Source organism: Podarcis liolepis (genome assembly GCF_965112155.1).
Source record: "Podarcis liolepis genome assembly, chromosome: 4".
NCBI lineage: Eukaryota > Metazoa > Chordata > Lepidosauria > Squamata > Lacertidae > Podarcis > Podarcis liolepis.
Window position 1 is genome coordinate 40586741 of NC_139558.1, and position 22118 is coordinate 40608858.

General features: G+C 42.7%; 1 protein-coding gene across 2 annotated transcripts in view; it reads right to left on the reverse strand.

Annotated features, from left to right (window-relative positions):
• Nucleotides 1-481: 481 nt before the first annotated feature.
• GEMIN8 (gem nuclear organelle associated protein 8) overlaps nt 482-22118 on the reverse strand; it is a 40023-nt gene continuing 18386 nt past the window's right edge. For both annotated transcript variants that reach the window (XM_083502121.1, XM_083502122.1), the window contains one exon: nt 482-1395. In XM_083502121.1, the coding sequence (XP_083358247.1) occupies nt 1139-1395 (257 nt within the window). In that variant the 3' untranslated portion in view covers nt 482-1138. The remainder of the gene's footprint in view (nt 1396-22118) is intronic.

A 22118-nucleotide genomic window follows, 5' to 3' on the forward strand; every position in this document is an offset into this window, starting at 1 on the left:
AAAGTGCCATAGACTGATCCCAGGATACGGTCTGAAGACACCAAATTGCTGAGATGAAGTCTGGGTTTGGTCAATCCCTGGATGAGAGACTGCTTGGGAACCATATACATGCTGCTTTGGGTTTCATAATGGAAGAAAGGTTGGATATAAATATTATTGAATGGAACAATCTGTCCATGCGTATGCATGGTAGACGGCATCTCAGGTTCACAGGCTTAATTGTCTTCAGAGCTGCACCTCAGCTCCCTTGAACACTTGGCAAGAAGAGTAGATTGGTGAGCTCCTAGCCAGAGTGGAGAGGCACAATTCTTGTCCCCCTCTGACCCTATGCCCTTGATTGACTTTTGAACTGTGGTCCTTGAGCATAGGAATCAGTTTTGAAATATTTATCCCCTCCCCCCTCCTGAGTATTAAGACCTTTTAAGATTGTCCTGCTTTTTGGTGAGGGAAATGCAATTTTGGAATGAGCTGGAAAACACACTTTTAATCTCATACTTCTTTATTACCTAATCATGTAACAAAAACAAACTGAAAGGAGAGGTGGGGGAAAGCTGTTCACACGTTTTCTTCTGAGGTGAAACATCACAGGCCAGGTTTCAGTGTCGAACAGAACTTTCTTCTACTGGTAGAATATCTGAGAAAACCCCTCAAATAGTTAAACTACAGTCATTTAATGTACTGTATCCTGGCCAATAGCTGCCTCCAGGGTATTGGTGGAAGTGACAGGAAAGAAGTCACATTTAAAATCTAGGGCAAATCTAAGATAACATTAAAAAAGTGTAAAAAAATAATAATTCTGGATAGTCTCTAACCTTTTCCCCAGCACAGCTAAGTGAAAACAAATGCTACTCCTCATTTCCTGCAGGGTCTGGGCAAGCCAAAATCAAATTACTTGAAATATATTTTTATAGAGTATTTTCCCTATCCCCTACAGTACAAATGACTAATTCAGCTCTTCCTGTTGGGTTGGAATGGGCTCTGGAAACTGGCAGACAAATTCAAATAGAGTTGGAAAGAGGAAAGGAAAATAAGAAAGGGGGCTTTTGCTGACTCTTGATTCATTCACTGAATCCTTCTGCTCGGTCGAGCATCCATTTATGGAGCCCTGAGATTCCTAAAAGGAAAAAGGATGCAAACCTTAGAGTTTCAGGGGAATAATTGGCCAGTACTTGGGTTGCTTTTTATCACAGTTCCTATCAAAGTTGAGCTGCATGGTGGTCTCCATAGCTTGGATTTTGCTGGCACCCAAGCCATAGAGTTTCTTCATTTCAGCCCCTCTCCTTTCGCCGGGCTTCTCAGCTGGGGGCTGTGCCGATCGGCCTGTCGACAGGTGAAGGTCGTGGTCTGCTTCGACATACATGTCCTGGTGTTCTGCTTCAAGCTCCTGCTGTTTTCCTGTACAAAACACAAGACAGCTCCTTAAGCTGCTCCTCAGTTATGCCAGACAGGTTTAAAATTACACATGGGCCACATACACATACCTGAAGACATACACAGTGATGCGGGGCAGAATTTTTTCCCCAGTGCTTAATTTTTCCATGGAATTCTCTCTCCCCCCCCCCCCGCAACTTCCTAAGTTCATTAGTAACAATGAATACATGCCAAATATTACGCAAGCTTGGTGGTTTTGGAGTGTTTCGCTTTTGTCTGCTAAATACAAGTAAAATAAATGTGCTAAATTAGATCACTTTCCAGGGCACCAGATAATCTGACAATTTCCCTATTCAAAATTTTATGGGAAGCACACATCACTGGGCATATGCATAACCTTTCAAACAAAGACAATCCATATACAACTTGAGCCTTGTGAGTATGCTGGTTCCCATTTCAACAAGCCTTGAAGCTGTAAGTATATTATCCCTTTTTTAAAAAAGCTGCACTGCTTTGCCTATTTAATTGGGCACAATTCAGAGTGTTGGCAATTACCTGCACAGCAATAAATAGATTCAGGTAGGTAGGTAGCCATGTTGGTCTGACGCAGTCGAAATAAATAAAAAATTGTCCAGTAGTGCCTTAGAGACCAATTAAGTTTGTTCTGGGTATAAGCTTTCATGCGCATGCACACTTCTTCAGATACAGTGGTACCTTGGGTTACATACGCTTCAGGATACATATGCTTCAGGTTACAGACTCCGCTAACCCAGAAATAGTACCTCGAGTTAAGAACTTTGCTTCAGGGTGAGAACAGAAATCGTGCTCCAGCGGCGCAGCAGCAGCAGGAGGCCCTATTAGCTAAAGTGGTGCTTCAGGTTAAGAACAGTTGCAGGTTAAGAACGGACCTCCGGAACGAATTAAGTACTTAATCCGAGGTACCACTGTACATACACACAAAACCCAGAACAAACTTAGTTGGTCTCTAAGGTGCTACTGGACAATTTTTTAGCAAAAAAATAGCTTGAGGCTAGGATACCCGAGGGACTGTCTTCTCCCAGGTCAGCACGTCTGCTTCCTAAGATCTGCTGAGGAGGTTGTGGCCCAATGGTGGCCAAAACAAGAGCTGGCTAGGATGCATGAGGAAGCTTCCTCTGTGGTTGCATCTAGTCTGTTGGAATTTGCCTGCTGGAATTTGGCCTCAACTCTCTCTGCTTTATGTCGCCTGGGGAAGACTATTGTTGTTCTAGTCATCATGGCAGGCATTTGATCATCACAACCACCATTATTATGGCAGCCATTTGACTTGCCACGGTGAAAATTCTTCTGTAGCTGCCCTTCATGGGTGCATCAGATAACAGAAATCTCTTGCCTTTTTTATCTTCTTGATCATTTCATTGGCTTCATTGCTTTTAAAACTGCTACCCTGAACACTGCAAAGTAGTTTAAAATTAAAGTTAAGGAGGGGGAAGCTCTCACGCAAAAGTATGCAGGGGATGAGGACTATGACAAAGGGAATCAAGAGTGGACTGGGGGGAAGATAACATTTATTCCTGTTGTAAACCCTTTAAAAAAAGGAAGAAGAGTGTGAACAAATTATTAGAGCAGATGTTGCACTGGAAAGAACAGACACGTCATACATGACAGAAGTTAAATTAAACTTGGTTCTCTCTCCCACCCGCCCCCAATAAAATGGGACCACCAGGCCTAAATTGTTTTGCAGCTGTGGCGATGAAATGATAGAACAGGACAGTGTAACTTTAGCCAAACCTCTGCTGGTGAAAACTGCTGACATTCTCCAGGGTAAGAGAAAGGACAAGCCTCAGCCTGCCACACATACCCAAGCTAAGCTTGTCTTGTGAGACCCAGCTGTTGGCATTGTCAAGGCACCTGCCAAATTGACAACCTCCTGAATGCTCACACAGATGCACTTTGTTTTCCCCCTTATTAAACACTACCCAAGGTGGTAGCAGCAGAGTGATAAAGTATTAAACGAGAATTGCCAGTCTTCAAGCTGATGCACTCAATCCTGCGCTGCCTGAGCGAGTTTAATTTCTGGTTCAGACTGTTAAATATTTAAGCCTTGTGCACCCATGGAAATCGACGGTGGCCCAAATTTATCTGCAGATTAAAAAAGGAAATAATTTGGATCCACAAATCAGTCTTATTCTACGAAGCCAGTTGAAGGCTGATTTCAAAAAGGAGGGCATTTTTACTTCTATTGTAATAACAAGGGATGTCACACTGGAAAAGGGAGAAACTCTACCTAGCCATACAACTGAAAGATATTTCTGATATAGCTTTAAAAGACTCAGCATATACACATTTTATAATCCCGTATTTTAAGTTTATGTGTGTACATCACTTAAAGGTTGCACGCTGATCTATTTTACTGTGGGGTATTTTTTTGCCAAAATGTGCATCTTTGCAGGAAACAGCCAGATGTGTAGATCTTCTTAAGCAACAGCTGTGTGCACCAAAAGCCACACTGGAAACAGCCCATCTTTGTTCTTGCTTACCGTCTCCAACAGTGAACAGGAAAGATTGTTATCTTGCATGAGAAACAGGCTGATTGTATTTATTTTATTTTGAAAATTTCTACCCTGCTGTTCAGCCCAGAAGCTCTCCGACTGGCTAACAATAGATATTAAAAATACAATTTAAACAATGGAATGGAAAAAACAAAGACAAAAAACAGTCAGAGAAGTTTCAAAAATATGTTAGTGACGGCTTAGTCAATACACAAATCCAACTATTGCCTTTGTGTTTCTATCTACTTTTAATGATATTATGCATAAATCACATTGAGATAGTGGTTAAAAGGTATTTAATAAAATAATAATAGTAATGATGGTTGTTGTTATCTATTTCATTTATGAATCACTTCCTATGAAGCATTGTGAAATGGTTTCACAATGAAATAAAACCATATATTGAAGAATTGCATCTTTGAAAAACAGATAAAACAACAGCATGTATAAAAACAATTGCATAAATAAAAATAATTTCCAAATCCAATGCAGCTACTGACTCGGATAAAAATCTTTATCACATATAGAGAGAGATAAGGCTCCATTTAGAGGGTCACTGTGCAATCCACATGCACACACACCAGAACTCATCCAGATTTCCTCATCAGTGAAATCATCTGCAGATTGTATACCAAAACGAAGTGTTTTGCAATACCTGCTTTAAAACATCTGCAATATATTTTAAGGCTAGGGGAAGGGGAAAAAACTATTTCTGTGTGTAGCAGCTCACTGACAATCTGTCTGGTTCACAAGACAAATTATACCTCACTCATGGACAATAGATATTTAAACAGTACAATCTGGAACTTCAATTTCTGGATTCCTTTCTTTGCTGGGAAGCAACGCTTACAGACAGAAAGTCTTGCCTCGCCTCTAAATATTGCCATAATTTACTCTGTATCTCTCCACTATTGGCACAAACAAGCACAATTGTTTCTGGTGGTGGTAAAGCAGTTGAAGAGCATTTACATTTTCACCTCCTCCCCCTTGCTTTTATTACTGTGTCACAGCTTTTAACACAAGTCTCCCCAAACCAGAAAAGAATTCTCCGCCTAATAGCCCCCAGTATAATGCGCTTAAATAAATTTTGGATGGCTGAACACTGTTTTGTGCCAGGCCCAAGTTTGCCGTCTAGACAGCACTGAGGTAAAAATGTATAGCATGTGTATCATAATAAAGTCCTGAGCTTTCAAATGTCAATGGATGGCATGGCTTTTTTCCATATACTGCTATTAGATATTTTAAGTATCTGTATTTTATAGTGTTCTACCAGTGTTTGCACTGGGGGCACGGGGGGGGGGGGCCCTGTGGGTTAAACCACAGAGCCTAGGACAGAAGGTCGGCGGTTTGAATCCCCGTAACGGGGTGAGCTCCTGTTGCTCGGTCCCTGCTCCTGCCAACCTAGCAGTTCGAAAGCATGTCAAAGTAGATAAATAGGTACCGCTCTGGCGGAAAGGTAAATGGCGTTTCCATGTGCTGCTCTGGTTCGCCAGAAGCGGCTCAGTCATGCTGGCCACATGACCCGGAAGCTGTACGCTGGCTCCCTCAGCCAATAAAGCAAGATAAGCACCGCAACCCCAGAGTTGGCCACGACTGGACCTAATGGTCAGGGGTCCCTTTACCTTTACCTTACCAGTGTTTGCAAGCTGACTTGCAGGCTTTTATAGTAGACGTGTGGTATAAGTTGCCTGAGCAAAGGTGACTATTCTGGGCAGGGACACACATTACTCTTAAGAAAAGCTCAGCTCTGCTAGCAGTACAACTTCTGTAAATTATAGAAATGCAACTATTTCCCATTCTTTAGATTAAGTACACAAAGTTAACTGATGTCCCCAGAAGGGAACTGCGTGTCTCAGGGTAAAGATTTCACAACTCTAACCTAGGTGTTTAAACCTTAAAGGAATGTTGCCATTTTCTGTCCACAGTGGCTAAGAAGAAGTCAAATATTCTGCAACTCCTACTTATTGCAGAGAAGCTGCCAGGTAGATTTGTAGCTGTTTGACTGACCAAACCGAAAGGGTGCTCACTAATGGTTCCTCTTCATCCTGGAAAAAAGTGTGACAAGTGGGGGGGCCGCAGGGTTCTGCCCTGAGCCCGTTGTTGTTCAACATCTTTATAGCCCATTTGGATGAAGGAATTGAGGGGGTGCTCATCAAATCTGCAGGTGACACCAAACTAGTACGGGTAGCTATTAGACAAGACTTGAGATTCAAGATGACCTGAACAGATTGGAGAACTGGGCCAGAACTAACAACATGAATTTCAATAGGGACAACTGGAAGGTTCTACACTTATGCATGAAGAACCAACAACACAAATATAAGACGAGGGAAACTTGGATTGCCAGTAAAAAGGTAAAGGTAAAGGACTCCTGACAGTTAAGTCCAGTCGCGAATGACTCTGGGGTTCATCTTGCTTTACTGGCCAAGGGAGCCAATGTTTGTCCGCAAACAGTTTTTCCAGGTCATGTGGCCAGCATGCCTAAGCCACTTCTGGCGCAACAGAACACCGAGACCAGAGCAGTGCACGGAAACGCCATTTACCTTCCTGCCAGAGCGGTACCTATTTATCTACTTGCACTCTGACGTGCTTTTGAACTGCTAGGTTGGCAGGAGCAGGGACTGAGCAACGGGAGGTCACCCTGTCGCGGGGATTCGAACCGCTGACCTTCTGATCGGCAACCCCTAGGCTCTGTGGTTTAGACCACAGCACCACCCGCGTGGCGGTAGTACATGTGAAAAAGATCTAGGGATCTTAGTAGACCACAAGCTGAACATGAGTGAACTGGGTGATGCAACAGCAAAATAAATCTAATGCTATTCTAGGCTGCTTCCAAAGAAGTAATTGTACTACTCTATTCTGTCTTGGCCAGACCACACCCAGTTCTGGGCACCACAATTTCAGAAGGATATTGACAAGCTGGAACATGTGCTGAGGAGGGTGACCAAGATGATCAAGGGTCCAGAAACCAAGCCTTATGAGAAACAGTTGAGGGAGTTGGGTATGTTTATCCTGGAGAAGAGACAGAGAGGAGACATATCTTCAAATGTCTAAAGCGCTGTCACATGGAAGAGGAAGCAAGCTTGTTTTCTCCTGCTCCAGAGGCAAGGACCCAAACCAATGGATTCAGGTTACAAGAAAGGAGTTTCTGACTAAACATCAGGAAGAACTTTTTGACGATAAGAGTTGTTCGACAGTGGAACGGTTTCCCTCAGGAGGTGTTGGACTCTCCTTCCTTGGAGATTAGTTGTGATTCCTGTATCTCAGGGGGTTGGACTAGATGACTGTCAGAGGTCCTTCAAACTCTACAATTCTATGATTCTATGAACAGCAGTTAGGGGACTTTTGGACTAGAGAATTTCCCCTGATGTTTATTTTTTTGTCATTGCAGAAAATGTTTAAAATATACTCTGAGATAGGCTTTATTTCTAATCAACAGATACGAAACAGCCATTTGAACTATGCAGTGACATAAAAACAATCTTACAGATTCTTGAAGACCATCGTTTATACAATGACTTCATTGTGGGCCAGTATTTCAAATTAAACAAACTGAAGTTCTGCCAACGCACACAAAATGAACCAACAAATTGGACAGCAGCATTCATTAGTTTTAAGCTTTCAACCTAGAGCACTATTTACTCCATGCTTATGGAAGATCGCTGGCAACACAGGAATTAGAGCAAAGGATAACTTCGAAGCATGCTGTTTTTATTGGTTTTCCGAATGCCGAAACACATTGCAGAAAAGTGCATGACTTTAAAGAGCTCCATCCCTATCTAATTACAATTAGGAAGTGATTTTGTTTCCAGAAAGCATTATATGCACAAGGCATGTACAAGATTGGGTTTGGTGGAGTTACAAGAGAGGAATGTAGAGAGCTGCCTTATGGAGACTCACACCGTTATTCCATCATTGCTGGCTGGTTGTGGGTATCCAGTGTTTCAGACAAGGGAGATTCCCAGTCCTGCCTGGAGATGCTTTTTTCTTTCAAAACATTTGCTCTACCACTGAGCTCTAGCTCTGCCCTGTATGTTTCTAGTATTTTCTGTGTGCAAATCTCTACCACTTGAGAAGCACTTTTTGTGGCTAGGTCCCACTTTTGTCCTTCCACCATCATAGAATCACAGAATTGCACAGCTGGAAGGGATCCTGTGGATCATCTAGTCCAATGCCCTGCAATGTAGGAATATGTAGATGTCCCATATGGGGATGGAACCTACAACCTTGGCATTATCGGCACCATGCTCTAGCCCTTTTGGAGTCCACGGCTCCCTTGACCAACTACATTCTTTCTGCGGCAGCCCTGTGGGGCTCAGGAGCCCAGCTATGTCACCCCTTGCCTGCCAAGCTAGCAGCCTCTCACCCTTTTTCAAACACCCTCCTTTGTGGAGTGTTCCCTCAGCCTCCTCTTCTTTCCTCTCTCCTTGGGAGTCCTCCAGGCAGCTGCTTGCAACCAGCACCCCCTGGCCAGCTCCAGAAGCACCATTTGCCTGGGGAGCTTGTAGGCAGGGCTGCTGCAACAATCAGCTGCGCAAGCCTTTGGGAGGCAGAGATGCAAGAGGGCATCAGAGGAGGGAGGGAAGGAAAGAGGGAGAGAGGCTAGTGTTGCCCACGGCACCCCTGACCATCATTCAGTGTGCTACAGTACACTTTTAAAAACTACTACTCTAGCCAACTGAGATAACCAGGTGAAGACTTCCTGAATTTAAACAGGCCCTTTATATTGTGCCAACTGGATTTTTGCCTTTATTTATGGCTCATCTTAACATGTTTCATTGCGGCCTCTGCTGTTTCATCGTTGATTGAGCTTTTATTGGTTTTATCTGCTCTTCTTTAAAATCTTACCATTAAATTGTTTTTAACTATTTTATTGTATTTTTATGCTATTAATTTGCAGATTTATAAACTGTGTGGCAAGCAAAGGTTACCAAAGTGTGTTCATTTTTATCGTCACTGGGTGCTATTGCAAAACTTGGTTCTTCTCAAAACCAGAATCACAATCCATGGTTCAATTAACAAATATTCCTGATTTGTTTGTTTGTGATATAATTGGGACCATTATGCATGTGAGCATTCGATGTCATGGGTCAGAGCACTGGATTTGAAGACCCTTAAAGCTTACTGTGATTTTAAGTCAATCACTCTCTCTGAATCCAGCCAATTTTACAGAACAATTGCTAGAATGACTTGGGCATGATGATGGGGCTGGAATTGCCCAGAAAATGATGGCTAAGAAAGGGACCACGCAACACCTGCTTACATCCCTCTGAGGTGAGTCCAATTGTTGAAAAGTATGGAGTCCAGTGAGTTCTTGTGTGGGACAAACAGAAACATGACTGTGCGCTATGTGGCCCCTTCTTTGGTGCTTTCAAACATATTTCAGTATACATGAAGGAGCGTCTCCACCCTCATTGTTCAGCCCAGACACTGAGCTCCAAGGGCCTTCTGGCGGTTCCCTCACTGTGAGAAGTGAGGTTATAGGGAACCAGGCAGAGGGCCTCCTTGGTAGTGGCGCCCGCCCTGTGGAATGCTCTCCCATCAGATGTTAAGGAAATAAACAATGATCTGACTTTAGAAGACATCTGAAGGCAGCCCTGTTTAGGGAAGTTTTTAATGTTTGATGTTTTATTGTGTATTTAATATTCTGTTGTCAGCCAGGTGGGTGGGGTAACAACAACAACAACAACAACAACAACAACAACAACAACAACAATAAATTATTATTACAACCTGTGAAACCTCAGGTGTTTTGCTGAAGTACAACTCCCACCATCTCTTACCATTGACCATGATGGGAGCTGATCTACCTAACTCCTCCAGAAGAAAAAGGTAACAGTGAATGGACACTAAATCATACTGCCAACACGAGGATTTAATGATCTGTTAAATAGATGAGCTGTCCAGGATGGCAACAATACTGCAGTAGAAGCCAACTGCTATGAATAAGATAAAACTATCATAAGGATTACAAACATAGGCAACTTGCCATTCATAGACATGTCATTTCCTTTCCTTATAGATAAGGATGCATTTACACACAAATGGCCAAAATAACCATCAGTTTGGCATTACAACACACTGTTCTTCCCAGGCAAAAAACAAAAATCCAAACTAAAGGGGAAATGTCAAAATACAAAACAGAAATGTGCTGTGCTATAGAGCCTGCCAAGGTGCTGACAGAGAGTTTTACTGGACAAAGAAGAAAGGAGGAATTTCTAACAGTGGGTTATCCAACCTGCAAAAGAGGGAAGAGGTGTATGAGAAAATCCAATATGGCAGAAACCATATTTTCCAAGTCAAGTGCATTCAGTGCAAACTACGGTATGCCTTTTAAGCTGAGGGACTCCTAGAGGAAAACACACAACTGAAACTGCTGTAAGGAAAGGTGCTGTCGATAAGACATCAGCATAATGGCTGTTTCAATACAGGCAGAGTGGGAGACTAATTGGCAATAACCGTGCATTGATCTACAAAATTATTATTTCTTTCCAACATCGTAGGGTCTTTGGAAAGAGTAATCAACTAATGGCCTTTTAAAGATCCTTGGATAAAAAACCAAAACCCTATGGAATCAAATCAAAATGTTTTCTTTTTAAAAACACACCGTATTTTCTTCTTTATAAATACATATAATAACTACTTTATTTAAGCTAGCTTGCTTGGCAGCATCGGGAGCAATGGTTTGTAAAACCAATGAAGGCTTGGGTTCTGGTGCAAGAACAATACAGTCAGGGCACTTTTTAAAATTAGAATGCTAAAAGATTAGCAACCATACAGAAGTGTAAATAAAGAAAATAATTGAACATCACCATTGAAATACTCATTCCAATGTGATATAAATAAAAAACCCTTTTTATGTAGTTGCCTGTTTCTGTTCCTTCCTTAGCATGTGAAGAATAAGCAACATGTGTCCAAAACGGGTTTATACCAATTAGATGGAGCTAGTGGCTGCAATTGTTTCTATGATGAAACAGTACCATAGCCTTCCTCTACCTGGTGTCTTCCAGATATTGTTGGACTCCAACTCCTATTAATCCCAGCTAGAATGACCAGTTGCTCAAGGATAATGGGAGTTGTAGTCAAGCAACAGCTGGAGGACACCAGGTGTTGGAAGTACAGATTCTGGCAGAGGTTACTGAACACATGATCACTTCCAAAGCACCGTATTTTTCGCCCTATAGGACGCACTTTTCCCCCTCCAAAAATGAAGGGGAAATCTGTGTGCGTCCTATGGGGCGAATACAGGCTTTCGCTGAAGCCTGGAGAGTGAGAGGGGTCGGTGCGCACCGACCCCTCTCGCTCTCCAGGCTTCAGGACGCTATCAGCAAGCCTGGGGAGCCCGCGGATAGCAGCCTGCCGCCCGGCGCGTGGGGTGCCCTGAAGCAGAGCACCCCGCACGCGGGGCAGACATCCGAAGCGTGGGGAGCCCTGCGGGACCTCCTGCAGGGCTCCCCTCACTGCGGATAGAAGCCTGCCGCCCGGCGTGCGAGACGCCCTGAAGCAGAGTGCCCCTTGCGCCGGGCAGACATCCGCAGCGTGGGGAGCCCTGCAGGAGGTCCCCTAGGGCTCCCCACGCTGCGGATAGCAGCCTGCCACCCGGTGCGCGAGGCGCCCTGAAGCAGAGCGCCTCTCGCGCCAGGCAGACATTGGCCAGCCCCTCAAGCTCGGGGGACAGCGGGGAGGCGGAGCGCCGCCATACCGCTGTTCCCTGACCTGGTTTTGGGGGGGGGGGACATAAAGGAAAAATTTCTTTCCTTTATTTCCCCCCCAAAAAACTAGGTGCGTCCTATGGGACGGAGCGTCCTATGGGACGAAAAATACGGTACATCATTTAAGATACTGCAAGAGCAGAGTTTCTGAGTATAGTACTAGGAATTTCATATCATTTTGACAGTTCTATCAGGGGACAGATATCAGCGGAACTGGGCTTTTGAAAAGGCTCTCTCAAGTGTTACATTAATAAATTTTTTTGCAATATTATCCCACAATCAGATCCGTTCATCATCCAATATACTTCCCCCCAAACCCCATTCCAATTTGTGCTTGAAATGCAATTTCCTCTTATTCATTGACAGAATCAAATAGTATCATTTACTTACTAATCCTCTTGGCAAAGGGGGCAGTATGAGCTTTTCCGCAAAGGTTTCCCCATGTTTATTCTGGTATTTCTGAGACCTTGTAACATTTCTAATCTGAAGATAGTTAAACCAAATTGGCCCACTGCCTGCCATTTTTTGAAATGGAGAAGTATTGTCTTTCAAAAGATCTGTAATTTTAAATAGCTGAAACTGATACCAAGCAGGAAATCCCCCAGCAGTAAATCAGTATGAAAGAATACTGATGTTAGTCAACCTAACTCTTCTCTTATCAAACCATTGTGAACTGACAAGCGGCATCTTCTTGTTCACGTTTTAATCTAAGATCAGCCAGTCAAATGTTGCTGCGAATCATAAAGCAAAGGGCTCTTTTCTGGTGCTTTCTGCCAACAGGTTGGGGCTGTGAAAATCCCAAGTATGAAGATTAACTGATTTGTGTAATTAGGTGGAAAAAGGCAAAGATCTGTGGACCTCAGAAGCCTTCCTTGTTCAGAAAGTGCTTGTAAGAGTGTACCTACCAATGGATGTCATTGCTGAGAACAATGGGTGGAAAGCCAACTAGTCTTGCTCAGAACAGAACCAGTGAAATTAGTGAACGTTACTAACTTAGGTTTCTTCACTTCAATGGATCCACACTACTTAGGGATAGCATTAGATACAACCCAGTGTTAGCCAAGTATCAGCTTGGCAACTTAGACCTCACCCATCCAGATGGGGACAGGTGGAAGCACCTTAACCATGTCAAAGGCCACAATTAATTCCACTTGACTTTGCCTGCCCCGGCCTACCACCCATCAGTTCCATTGAGTGAACCCAGTTCTAGCATTTGAGAAAGATATTATCTCTGTCTACTTTTCCCACTGCAATCCAATCCAATCCAAATAACTTTACTGTACTAGCCATTGGCCATGACAAATCTGAATCAAAAATAAATACAAGCAAAAGGGGTATCACGCCACAAATAATGGTCTCTACAGTGGTACCTCAGGTTAAGAACTTAATTCATTCAGGAGGTCCTTTCTTAACCTGAAACTGTTCTTAACCTGAAGCACCACTTTAGCTAATGGGGCCTGCTGCGCCGCCACCGCACGATTTCTGTTCTCATCCTGAAGCAAAGTTCTTAACCCGAGGTACTGTTTCTAGGTTAGCGGAGTCTGTAACCTGAAGCATCTGTAACCTGAGGTACCACTGTATTTAGATCTCTGCATGTCCAGGGTCTTCTTTCTGATCTTTGTGGCCGCCAAAGCAAAAAGGGTGACTTTATGAGTCACTGAAGCATTTAGGACCTTCTCTGTCGGGGAGAGACATCTTTCCTGCATGGACGGTCAGGTGAGAAATCGCCTCCTGGTTCCGATGTATAGTGGGCAATATACTAAATAGTGCAAGATGTCTTCCATCTACGGTTGCCCACATATACAAAGTCTGTCTTCATACAGTACCCTGTTATATCTTCCGTCTAGGATGTTGGAGGGCACAGCTTGAAAACACAGCTCAGTAAAAGCGAGGCTGGCCGGAGATTCAACAGGTAACTGGCTCTAAAATGGACCACATTTAGAAGTGGGAACCAAGGATTTGATTGTACTACTGCAAGCTTGATTATATGGACTCACGGACCTCCCCAGGCCAATACATTCCACCCCTCAAACTAAAAATTTCAAAAAAAAAAAAAAAGCTTTTCCTTGGACAGTCAAGGGGTTGTTCCAGATTAGAAAGCGTATTAGAGAATAAAGAGCCGGTTTGATGGTTTGATGCTGTGGTTAGAGTGTCAGATTAAGACCTGGCTGGGAGACAAGGGTTCAAAGCCCCATTCTGCCATGAAGCTCACAGGGTGACCGTAGGCCACTCATTCACTGCCTCTCAGCCTAACCTACCGCACAGGGTTGTTGTGGGGATTAAACATAAGCCACTTTGAGGAAAGGTGGGCTAGAAATTGAAAATAAAATAATAATAATTAATAATAATAATAATAATAATAATAATGCTCCTGCTTGCCTCCATAAGGGCCAGAGAAGCATTGTCTGACTTATGCTATGCCACTGGGAATTGTCTTCTCCAGACACGGTAAGCACACATTCAATTTACTTCAATACATCACAGATGCCGCTATGAAACCTGGTCCGGTACTTTCCAAGTATTCCCTAATATTACCAAATAATAATAATAATAATAATAATAATAATAATAATAATAATAGCAGCGCAGGATCAGGATCAGACATTGGCAGTTGCTTTTAGAAAGGATTAAGTCTACAGCAATAAGATTACAGGCAGACCAGCTGACTCTGCTGCACTGTCTCTCCCCCCCCCCCCCGCAAGGCTCCAATCTGTCTCCGTCGACAGCTCTGATACCAGGCGAAGCCAGTAGCTGCATTTAATGGAGGATTAAACTCAGCACATCTTGGTGTGTTTTTACTCACATACTTTGCACACAGTCTATTAGTATAATGCATTATCCTATTCTACTAGGATAATGCATCGATATACTGAAAGAAAAATGACTGAAAACCAAAAACTATTTGGCCAATAATCATATTTGCCTGCGCTTTAAGCAATAATAAGATTAATAAAGTATCAGTACAGTTGTAAACTCAATTATGAACGAAGAAGCTGATTTCAAGTAACATGATTTTAGTGGAATGTAATCCTTAAGTAAATGTAACGGGTGGGTGTCACTTCAACATAAAACGAGACAATTGTTTTAGAAAGTATCTTTCCATCCTTTCAAAGACGTAAAACACACATGCACACGATGAAAGAAATCAAGTATTCTTGTGAAGCTAGGTTTAACAAAGCAGAACTGGGGGGAGGGGGGGAATGTAATGCCTACTATATTCTGTATTTCCCCAGTAAAAGATTCTAACTGTTAAACACACTATGTGATTGTTAACTACTACTTCTTTAAATACAAATACGCTACCGCCAGGAATAGTACCTCCAGCTGTCTAGCAGTTGTCTGAGTAACTATTGGTGCATAGACAAAGGATAACGTAAGTTCCACCGATCAGGATAAAGCTGGTCTCAGGAAGTAAAAAAATAAAATAAATTAAAATTGTTTCCATGCTTCTTGGCAACCCAGCCGGCCGCCTTGTCCATCAGTTTAGCAAAGGGGCCCTTAAGGGGGTTATAATTGAAGAACACAAGTTTGTGCAGTGAAATCCTATGTCCCCCTCCTCTCCCTCCCTTTTAGTCGTCCTTCATATTCTGCTTTTTTTGCCATCAGATCACTCTTAACAGATAAGCTGTGCGAAGCTTCATTTTTTTCTTTCTTTTTTCAATCTACAGATTGATTAAAAGCCCTCAGGTTAAATCAATGGCACCCGCCACTCAGCATGGGTGCATAGCCATTTACTCACACACTAAAAGTGTGACATGGAAGAGGAGGAATCCGGCCACAGGGATTTTCACATGCCTGGATACTGTCCTACTGTCCTCAATTCTTCGTTTTGCTTCATCCTAGGAGGCAAGTCTGAAGATGGAGCTACAATCTCATTTTGCCATTAGGAGGTCTTAAGCAAAACACTCTCTCCAGAGCCGGCCATAATATCAGGTGAAGCGAGATGTCTGCCTCCAGAAGCTGATTTTGAGTGTCACAAAAGGGCAGCCAAATGCTAATTATTTGATCTGTTTACTTGTGAATTATATTGTTAAGGCCAGTGAAGGGGAGAAGCGCTTCTGGGTTAATATTTATATCCCACTCAACCAACAACAAATGTTGAGGCCAAAGCCACTTGCAATAATCACAGTAGCATTTAAAAAAGCAACACATGTTGCAATCACTATAATATGAAACACAAGAGCATATAAAGCAAACAGCAACAACAAATCCATCAAAACAATTAATGCAACTCAACGAAGAAGTAGAAACTCATGCAGTTCAACAAAGATGTAGAAACTAGTAGTACAGTATAGCCAGAGTACTTCCTGCTGTGGGCTAGGAGGAGGTTCTGAGGGGGCAATTTTCAAGATAGCAAGTCTGAGGAGTGTTCTATATGAGGGATTTTTGACTTGAAAAGCCGACCCAGTCGACACCCCTACCCCTCTGCAATATTAATAGGAGAGTATTGCATAAGGCTGTGGTGCATGACTCTGTAAGCTATACCTGCCTCTGCATACCTGCAAAAATAATGGGCCATTTTTATTTTTTAAAAACTAGTCAGTAAATAATAAATCACAAGAAATAAAATCTGAAAGGAAAAACAGCAGGAACCCTCCTCTCTTTACTGCTGTTTTGTGTTTGGCTGTGGAAACGCCAGTGCCATGATAAAAGCCCAGATATCTCCACCGGAGAGTTTTCATAGAGTTCTCATAGAATCACAGAATCGTAGATTTGGAAGGGACCATGAGGGTCATCTAGTCCAACCCCTGCAATGAAGGCATCTTTTTTGCCCAATGTGGGCAACCAGAACCGTGAAGTTCAGAGTCTCACAGGCACAGAAAAACCAAGGGTCATAGTCAACTGAGCTCTATTTGGAGGAGACACACTGAAAGGACCTACGTTAGTCAGGTCCATTAATCTAATCCCTTCCAAAGCTGGTGTTGCACGAGAGAGAGAGAGAAATGGTGCTTTTCTAAGGTAACAAGGGCCTGCATGCTATGAGATTCACCACCCCGATATACAGTATTGGGATTGTCTCCAGTGTCAGTTATACTCAGCGTAGTCCTATTGTAATTAATAGGCAGAGGTCCATCAAGGAAGCCCGGTAGAGAACCATCTTATCTGGGCCCCTCCTGCCCACTACTGTCCTCTGACTCAGAGGATTAGCTTCCCACCCCTTTTCCCAGCCTCACAAATTGCAAAATAAGGCCAGGGTGTTTTAACCAGCCAGAGGTGGAACAAACCAGGGCTGCTTTGGAGCTGTCCAAGGTCCTGGCCTTGCCTGCTCTCCAATTGGACTTGACTTGGCCTGGCCATTTCCTGCTTCCTCTGCAACCCTCAAGCTCCTGAATCATCTGGAAAGACCCACAGAGAAGCCTGGAATCATAGAATTGCAGAGTTGGAAGGGATCCCGAGGGTCATCTAGTCCAACCCTGTGCAATACAGGAATATTCTGCCCAAAATTGGGGGGGGGGGGTTATTGAGTTGTTCTTGTTTTTATTTTGATTATGTATTTCATGTTTTTATATTGTGATTTTATCCTTTAACTACCCCGAGACCTGTGTGTATAGGGTGGTATACAATAAACAACAACCACAACAACAACATGGGGCTCAAACCCACAACCCTGGGATTAAGAGTCTCATGCTCTACCAACTGAGATGGTCCAGTAACAGTTGGTCACATAATAGATATTCGGTTTCAAGAGCCAACTGTGTCCTCCCATACATATTCAAGTAACACTATCATTGGACCAATGACATTAGAGCAATATTTTACTGAAATGTATTATTTCTGTGATCATTGCACAATCCAAGAATACACTTTATAACTATGGAGATTGAAAGGCTGCCCCTTTGAAGTTTGATAGACTGCAAGAACATCAGCTGAAATGCTATACTTGAAGGATCTTTCTATAAAAACAAACAAATAAGGGAATTGGTCAGAGTTTCTGAAATCTCCCTGGGAAAAACAAAGGACAAGAGTTCCCACCAAGTAGCACAACTGTTTCAACCTATACAATATAATTATGTCGCAGCATTTTACAATGGCAACATGAGCCTTCCAGCTGTGGAGCTATCCAGCTGCAGCATGAAGAGCAAATTATTCTAAGTGACATTTTTATCACTAAGTGGACAGTTTCGCTGATGCTTTGTCCAGGTATTGCTAATGTGCTTTCACATGTCTGACTGATTTACTGGTCCCCAGCCACATTTCATCATAAAGTCTCCCCAAGCGACAAGTATCAATTCAGTCTCTCTCCCCTTCATCCAGGTGTGCTCAGACATACAGTCAGTCTTTAAATAACAGACAGGTTGACAAGAATGAATGAGGTGTCACACAAAAAACCAAAACAGGATCTGGAGTGAATAAAAGAAATATTAGCCTACAATGCCCACTGGAGCCTGTCACTGAAAAAATGTAACCACTACAAGCATGTCTTATTTTACTTCAGAAAGGCCTCTCAAAGACAATGAACACATTTCATTTTTTCTTCAGACAGAAGCCATGACAGAGAGACACACTAGACATGACAACTGTCTGCCCCGTTTACATATAAAGGGACGGCTTGGGGGAGGGGTTTTGCCCTTTGCACAAAATGGAGCAAAGCTCACACATAGCTCGTTCACTTAGTATAGGGGGGAGCCAACAACATGCCCCCCAGATGTTTCTCCAACTGCCATCAGCTTCAGTCAGTATGGGCAATGGTCAGGGATGTTGGGAGTTGTAGTCTGGCAATACGTTGAGGGCACCATGTTGGCTGCCCTGGAACAGTTAAAATGCTTGTGACCTTCCATGACAACACAGAAATCCAAGACACTCATTGAATTACCAGCACCACACCCTTTAGCAAGCTCAGGACAATACAGAAGACTCTCCAACAGAACTGAGTGCTTCAGAAAAGTTTCTCTTCACACTAATCTCTTAGTAGGGTACAGACATTGAAATGACTCCAGCCTAAAAACAGAATGCTGAGGAAACAAAATGATGGACTGCGAAAGGTCTTTGCTCTAATGTCCTCCCCCCTCTCCCCCAAGACCATGGACTGGTCCATTTCAGCTGCTCTGTAGCCTGCAGAAATTGCCTCCAGTAGCAGAGGTGATGATGGCATGTCAGAGCAGAAGCCCAGTATTGAAAGTGCAAATTATTTGCCTGGCAGAGTGACGCCTCCCATCCTTAAGCTGTACCCTTTCAGAAGATGGCATAGTTGTCATATGCTCCGGTTCAAAGATCTTGTAACATGCTAGGTAAGGGGAGCAGAGGCTGCTCAGTTTGGCACCAGCAGTCATGGCTGAAGGACACCTTATCCTGTCTCCTTTGCTCCCCTGCTAAGTGGAACACCTTGAGTCCGGAGAATGTTGAAACACACAGCCGTGATGATGGGAATGGAACACCTCTTCCTAAAGCAGTCTGAAATGACAGCCATTTCCCACATCCAGATGTAGAGTGTTGAACAAAGTGATAAGCCACTCTCAATGCTATGGGCTAGGAGCTGCCCTTATGTAGAAACAGCAATTTGTAAACTAGCCCTTAAACTTTTGGCTCAGCTACAAACTGACTGGACTACAGAAGGAACAGGTGTTTTCTCCTCTTTCAGAGTTTGTGTGTGTGTGTGTGTGTGTGTGTGTGTGTGTGTGTGTTCTTCCCCTCCTGCTTCCCCATCAATCTCAATATGGAGCAAAAGTCCTCAGATGCCTGTGGCAAGGCAGCTCTGAATCATCTGGAACACATTTCCTAATAAACCTCAAACTACAACGTTTGACAGAATTAGATAAACATCATAATATCCATTACCGGCGCTATTTAATCCAATACAAAAACTCTGTTCAAATCTGAAGTTTAAGATTGGTTTCTAATTGCATTTTGCGACGCGCTGCAGCATTCTAAAACAATTAGCTACATTCAGAAAGTACATTAAACTTGGCAAGGGACTGAAGGCAAAAGTTGAAGGGCAAAGTTATGGTAACGAGGAACGAATGTAACAGCTCTCTTGGTGGAGAAGTAAACACACACTCGCAAAATAAATCTGATTTGGGGAAAGATCAGGCAGCTTCCTGTCTCACCTTGCTGTCTCTTCTGCAAGGAAAGAGCCATTTTCACTGGAGAGGAAAGCAGCAATCATAGTGACATTTGTAACTGAATCTATGCATGGACAGATGTTGGACTATGTATGGCTCAAGGTCCAGTTCCCCACACAGCTATAACCTGCACCGGGTGACCGTGGGTTCAGCTTGCTTGAGTTGACTATTGTGAAAATGAAATTGAGGGGTACAAACATTGTGTGTTTTTTCAAGTTCCTTAAAAGAAGAGCGAGATTAAAAAGCTAGCAAATATGGGGCTTATTACTATAATAATAATAGCGGGTGGCGCTGTGGTCTAAACCACAGAGCCTAGGGCTTGCTGACTGGAAGGTCAGCGGTTTGAATCCCCGCGAGAGGGTGAGCTCCCATTGCTCAGTCCCAGCTCCTGCCCACCTAGCAGTTCGAAAGCATGTCAAAGTGCAAGTAGATAAATAGGTACCGCTCCAGCAGGAAGGTAAACGGTGTTTCCGTGTGCTGCTCTGGTTTGTCAGAAGCGGCATAGTCATGCTGGCCACATGACCCAGAAGTTGTCCGTGGACAAACGCCAGTTCCCTCGGCCTATAGAGCAAGATGAGTGCCACAACCCCAGAGTCATTCATGACTGGACCTAATGGTCAGGGGTACCTTTATCTTTACTATAAAGTGGCATATTGTCACATATTTCTGATAAATTCTACCTTCAAAACTGATTTAGCTAATAGCTGGCAAGATCTGATATGGTTTAATCACATGGGATGGGCAGATCATGGGAGAAGTTTCAGTGAGAGAATGATTCAAACTTTAAACACATTTAAGAGTGGCATGGGACTGAGCCACTGGGCAACATCTGTTGCAGAAAGATAGGGGTTCAACAGGTTATCTTGTACAAAACGGCAGATAACTAAAAGTCTGTATCCAGCCTCTGTTTCGCCCAGATCCCTAACCTTCTCTGTCTGTGTGTGCATGCAAAATGTTGTATCCAATGGTTAATCTTGGTCTGACAGCAGGGGATGCAAGGTGCGATCTTTGCATTTTTGTATGTTTGCTTTGCTGTTGTTGCTGTTCAGTTTTAAATCAATTATTTGTATTCTACGCATTGTGACGGCTTATAGTTTTTAGCAATAAAGATTTTATTCATTCATGCATGCATCAGTTCTGCAGACAAGTTCCTATAAATAAACAGCAAAGTTTATGCTAAGGTTACAAACTAGAAAAGCCCTGCTTCCTATTTCCATGTTTCATCTTCTGCCCAGGGGACAGAGGGGGGACTTTTTATTTCTAACTCAAATCTGCTGCTGAGGATATTTTGGTGTAGAGTTAAATTAACTGCCTCTCTAATCAGTTAACACAAGCATTAGAAGTCAGAATTCACATTTTCTCTGTTTATTTTTGGAGTGAAATTCTACGTTCCATTTGTTCTGTGAATAAACTTAACTTTTTGGTTAAAGTAAACTGGCATGTTAATCTGGTTCTTCTTAGAACAGATTCTAATTTAAACTTGACTGGAATCCAGGATCTGGCTTTTGAAGACTGCTGTTGCCTCCCACTTGTCTCTCCTGGAATCTGAAATGTCACTGTAACATCCAAATGCTTAATTTCTGGCTTATATATAGCAGGCTTCCAGAATTTGGACTGTGGTCTAGTGCAGAAGCACATTTTGCTACACAATCGGATCCCCTGGGTGGCATTGTGACAGCATCACCTAATAGTGGGGGCATTAGATATACAACATTAGGGAAATCTAACATTAGGGAGATATTAAACATCAACATTAAATATATATGCTAACACCAGTGCATGGATAGCTCAGTTGGTTAGAGCGTGGTGCTCATTATGCCAAGGTTGCAGGTTCGATCCCCGTTATGGGATGGCTGCATATTCCTGCATTGCAGGGGGTTGGACTAGATGGCCCTCAGGGTCCCTTCCAACTCTACAATTCTATGATTAAAATATTTAACATTAAAATGTAGAATCTCTCTCGCTTACTCACTCTCAGACACAATTTTTTTCAAAATAAATGTCTCTTCTGAATGAGATAAAAACATGAGGAGGTATTCTTCCACATCTTATAAAAATTGTTAGGCCATAAGGTCTTGGGAAGGGGATGGTGGTGAATAATAATAACAACAACAACAACAACAACAATAATAATAATAATAATAATAATAATAATAATAATAATAATAATAATTTATTTACACGCTGCCCATCTGATGAGGCCTGTTATCTGCCTCTTTATTTCGTCTCCTTTTCAAGGAATCTATCATTTCCAAGCTTTTTAGCTCCATTTTTAATAAAAGGTAATACATGACTATAAAAGAAAAGGAAGCATAAAATGTCTCATGATGCAAAGCAACAAATGAGAAACAGGCAATTGATATAATCTAATCAAGGATCTTAAATGTTTGGACCAAACAGAGTGCAGTTCGATCTTCCTCTCATAAAAACCAAACCACAGTAAA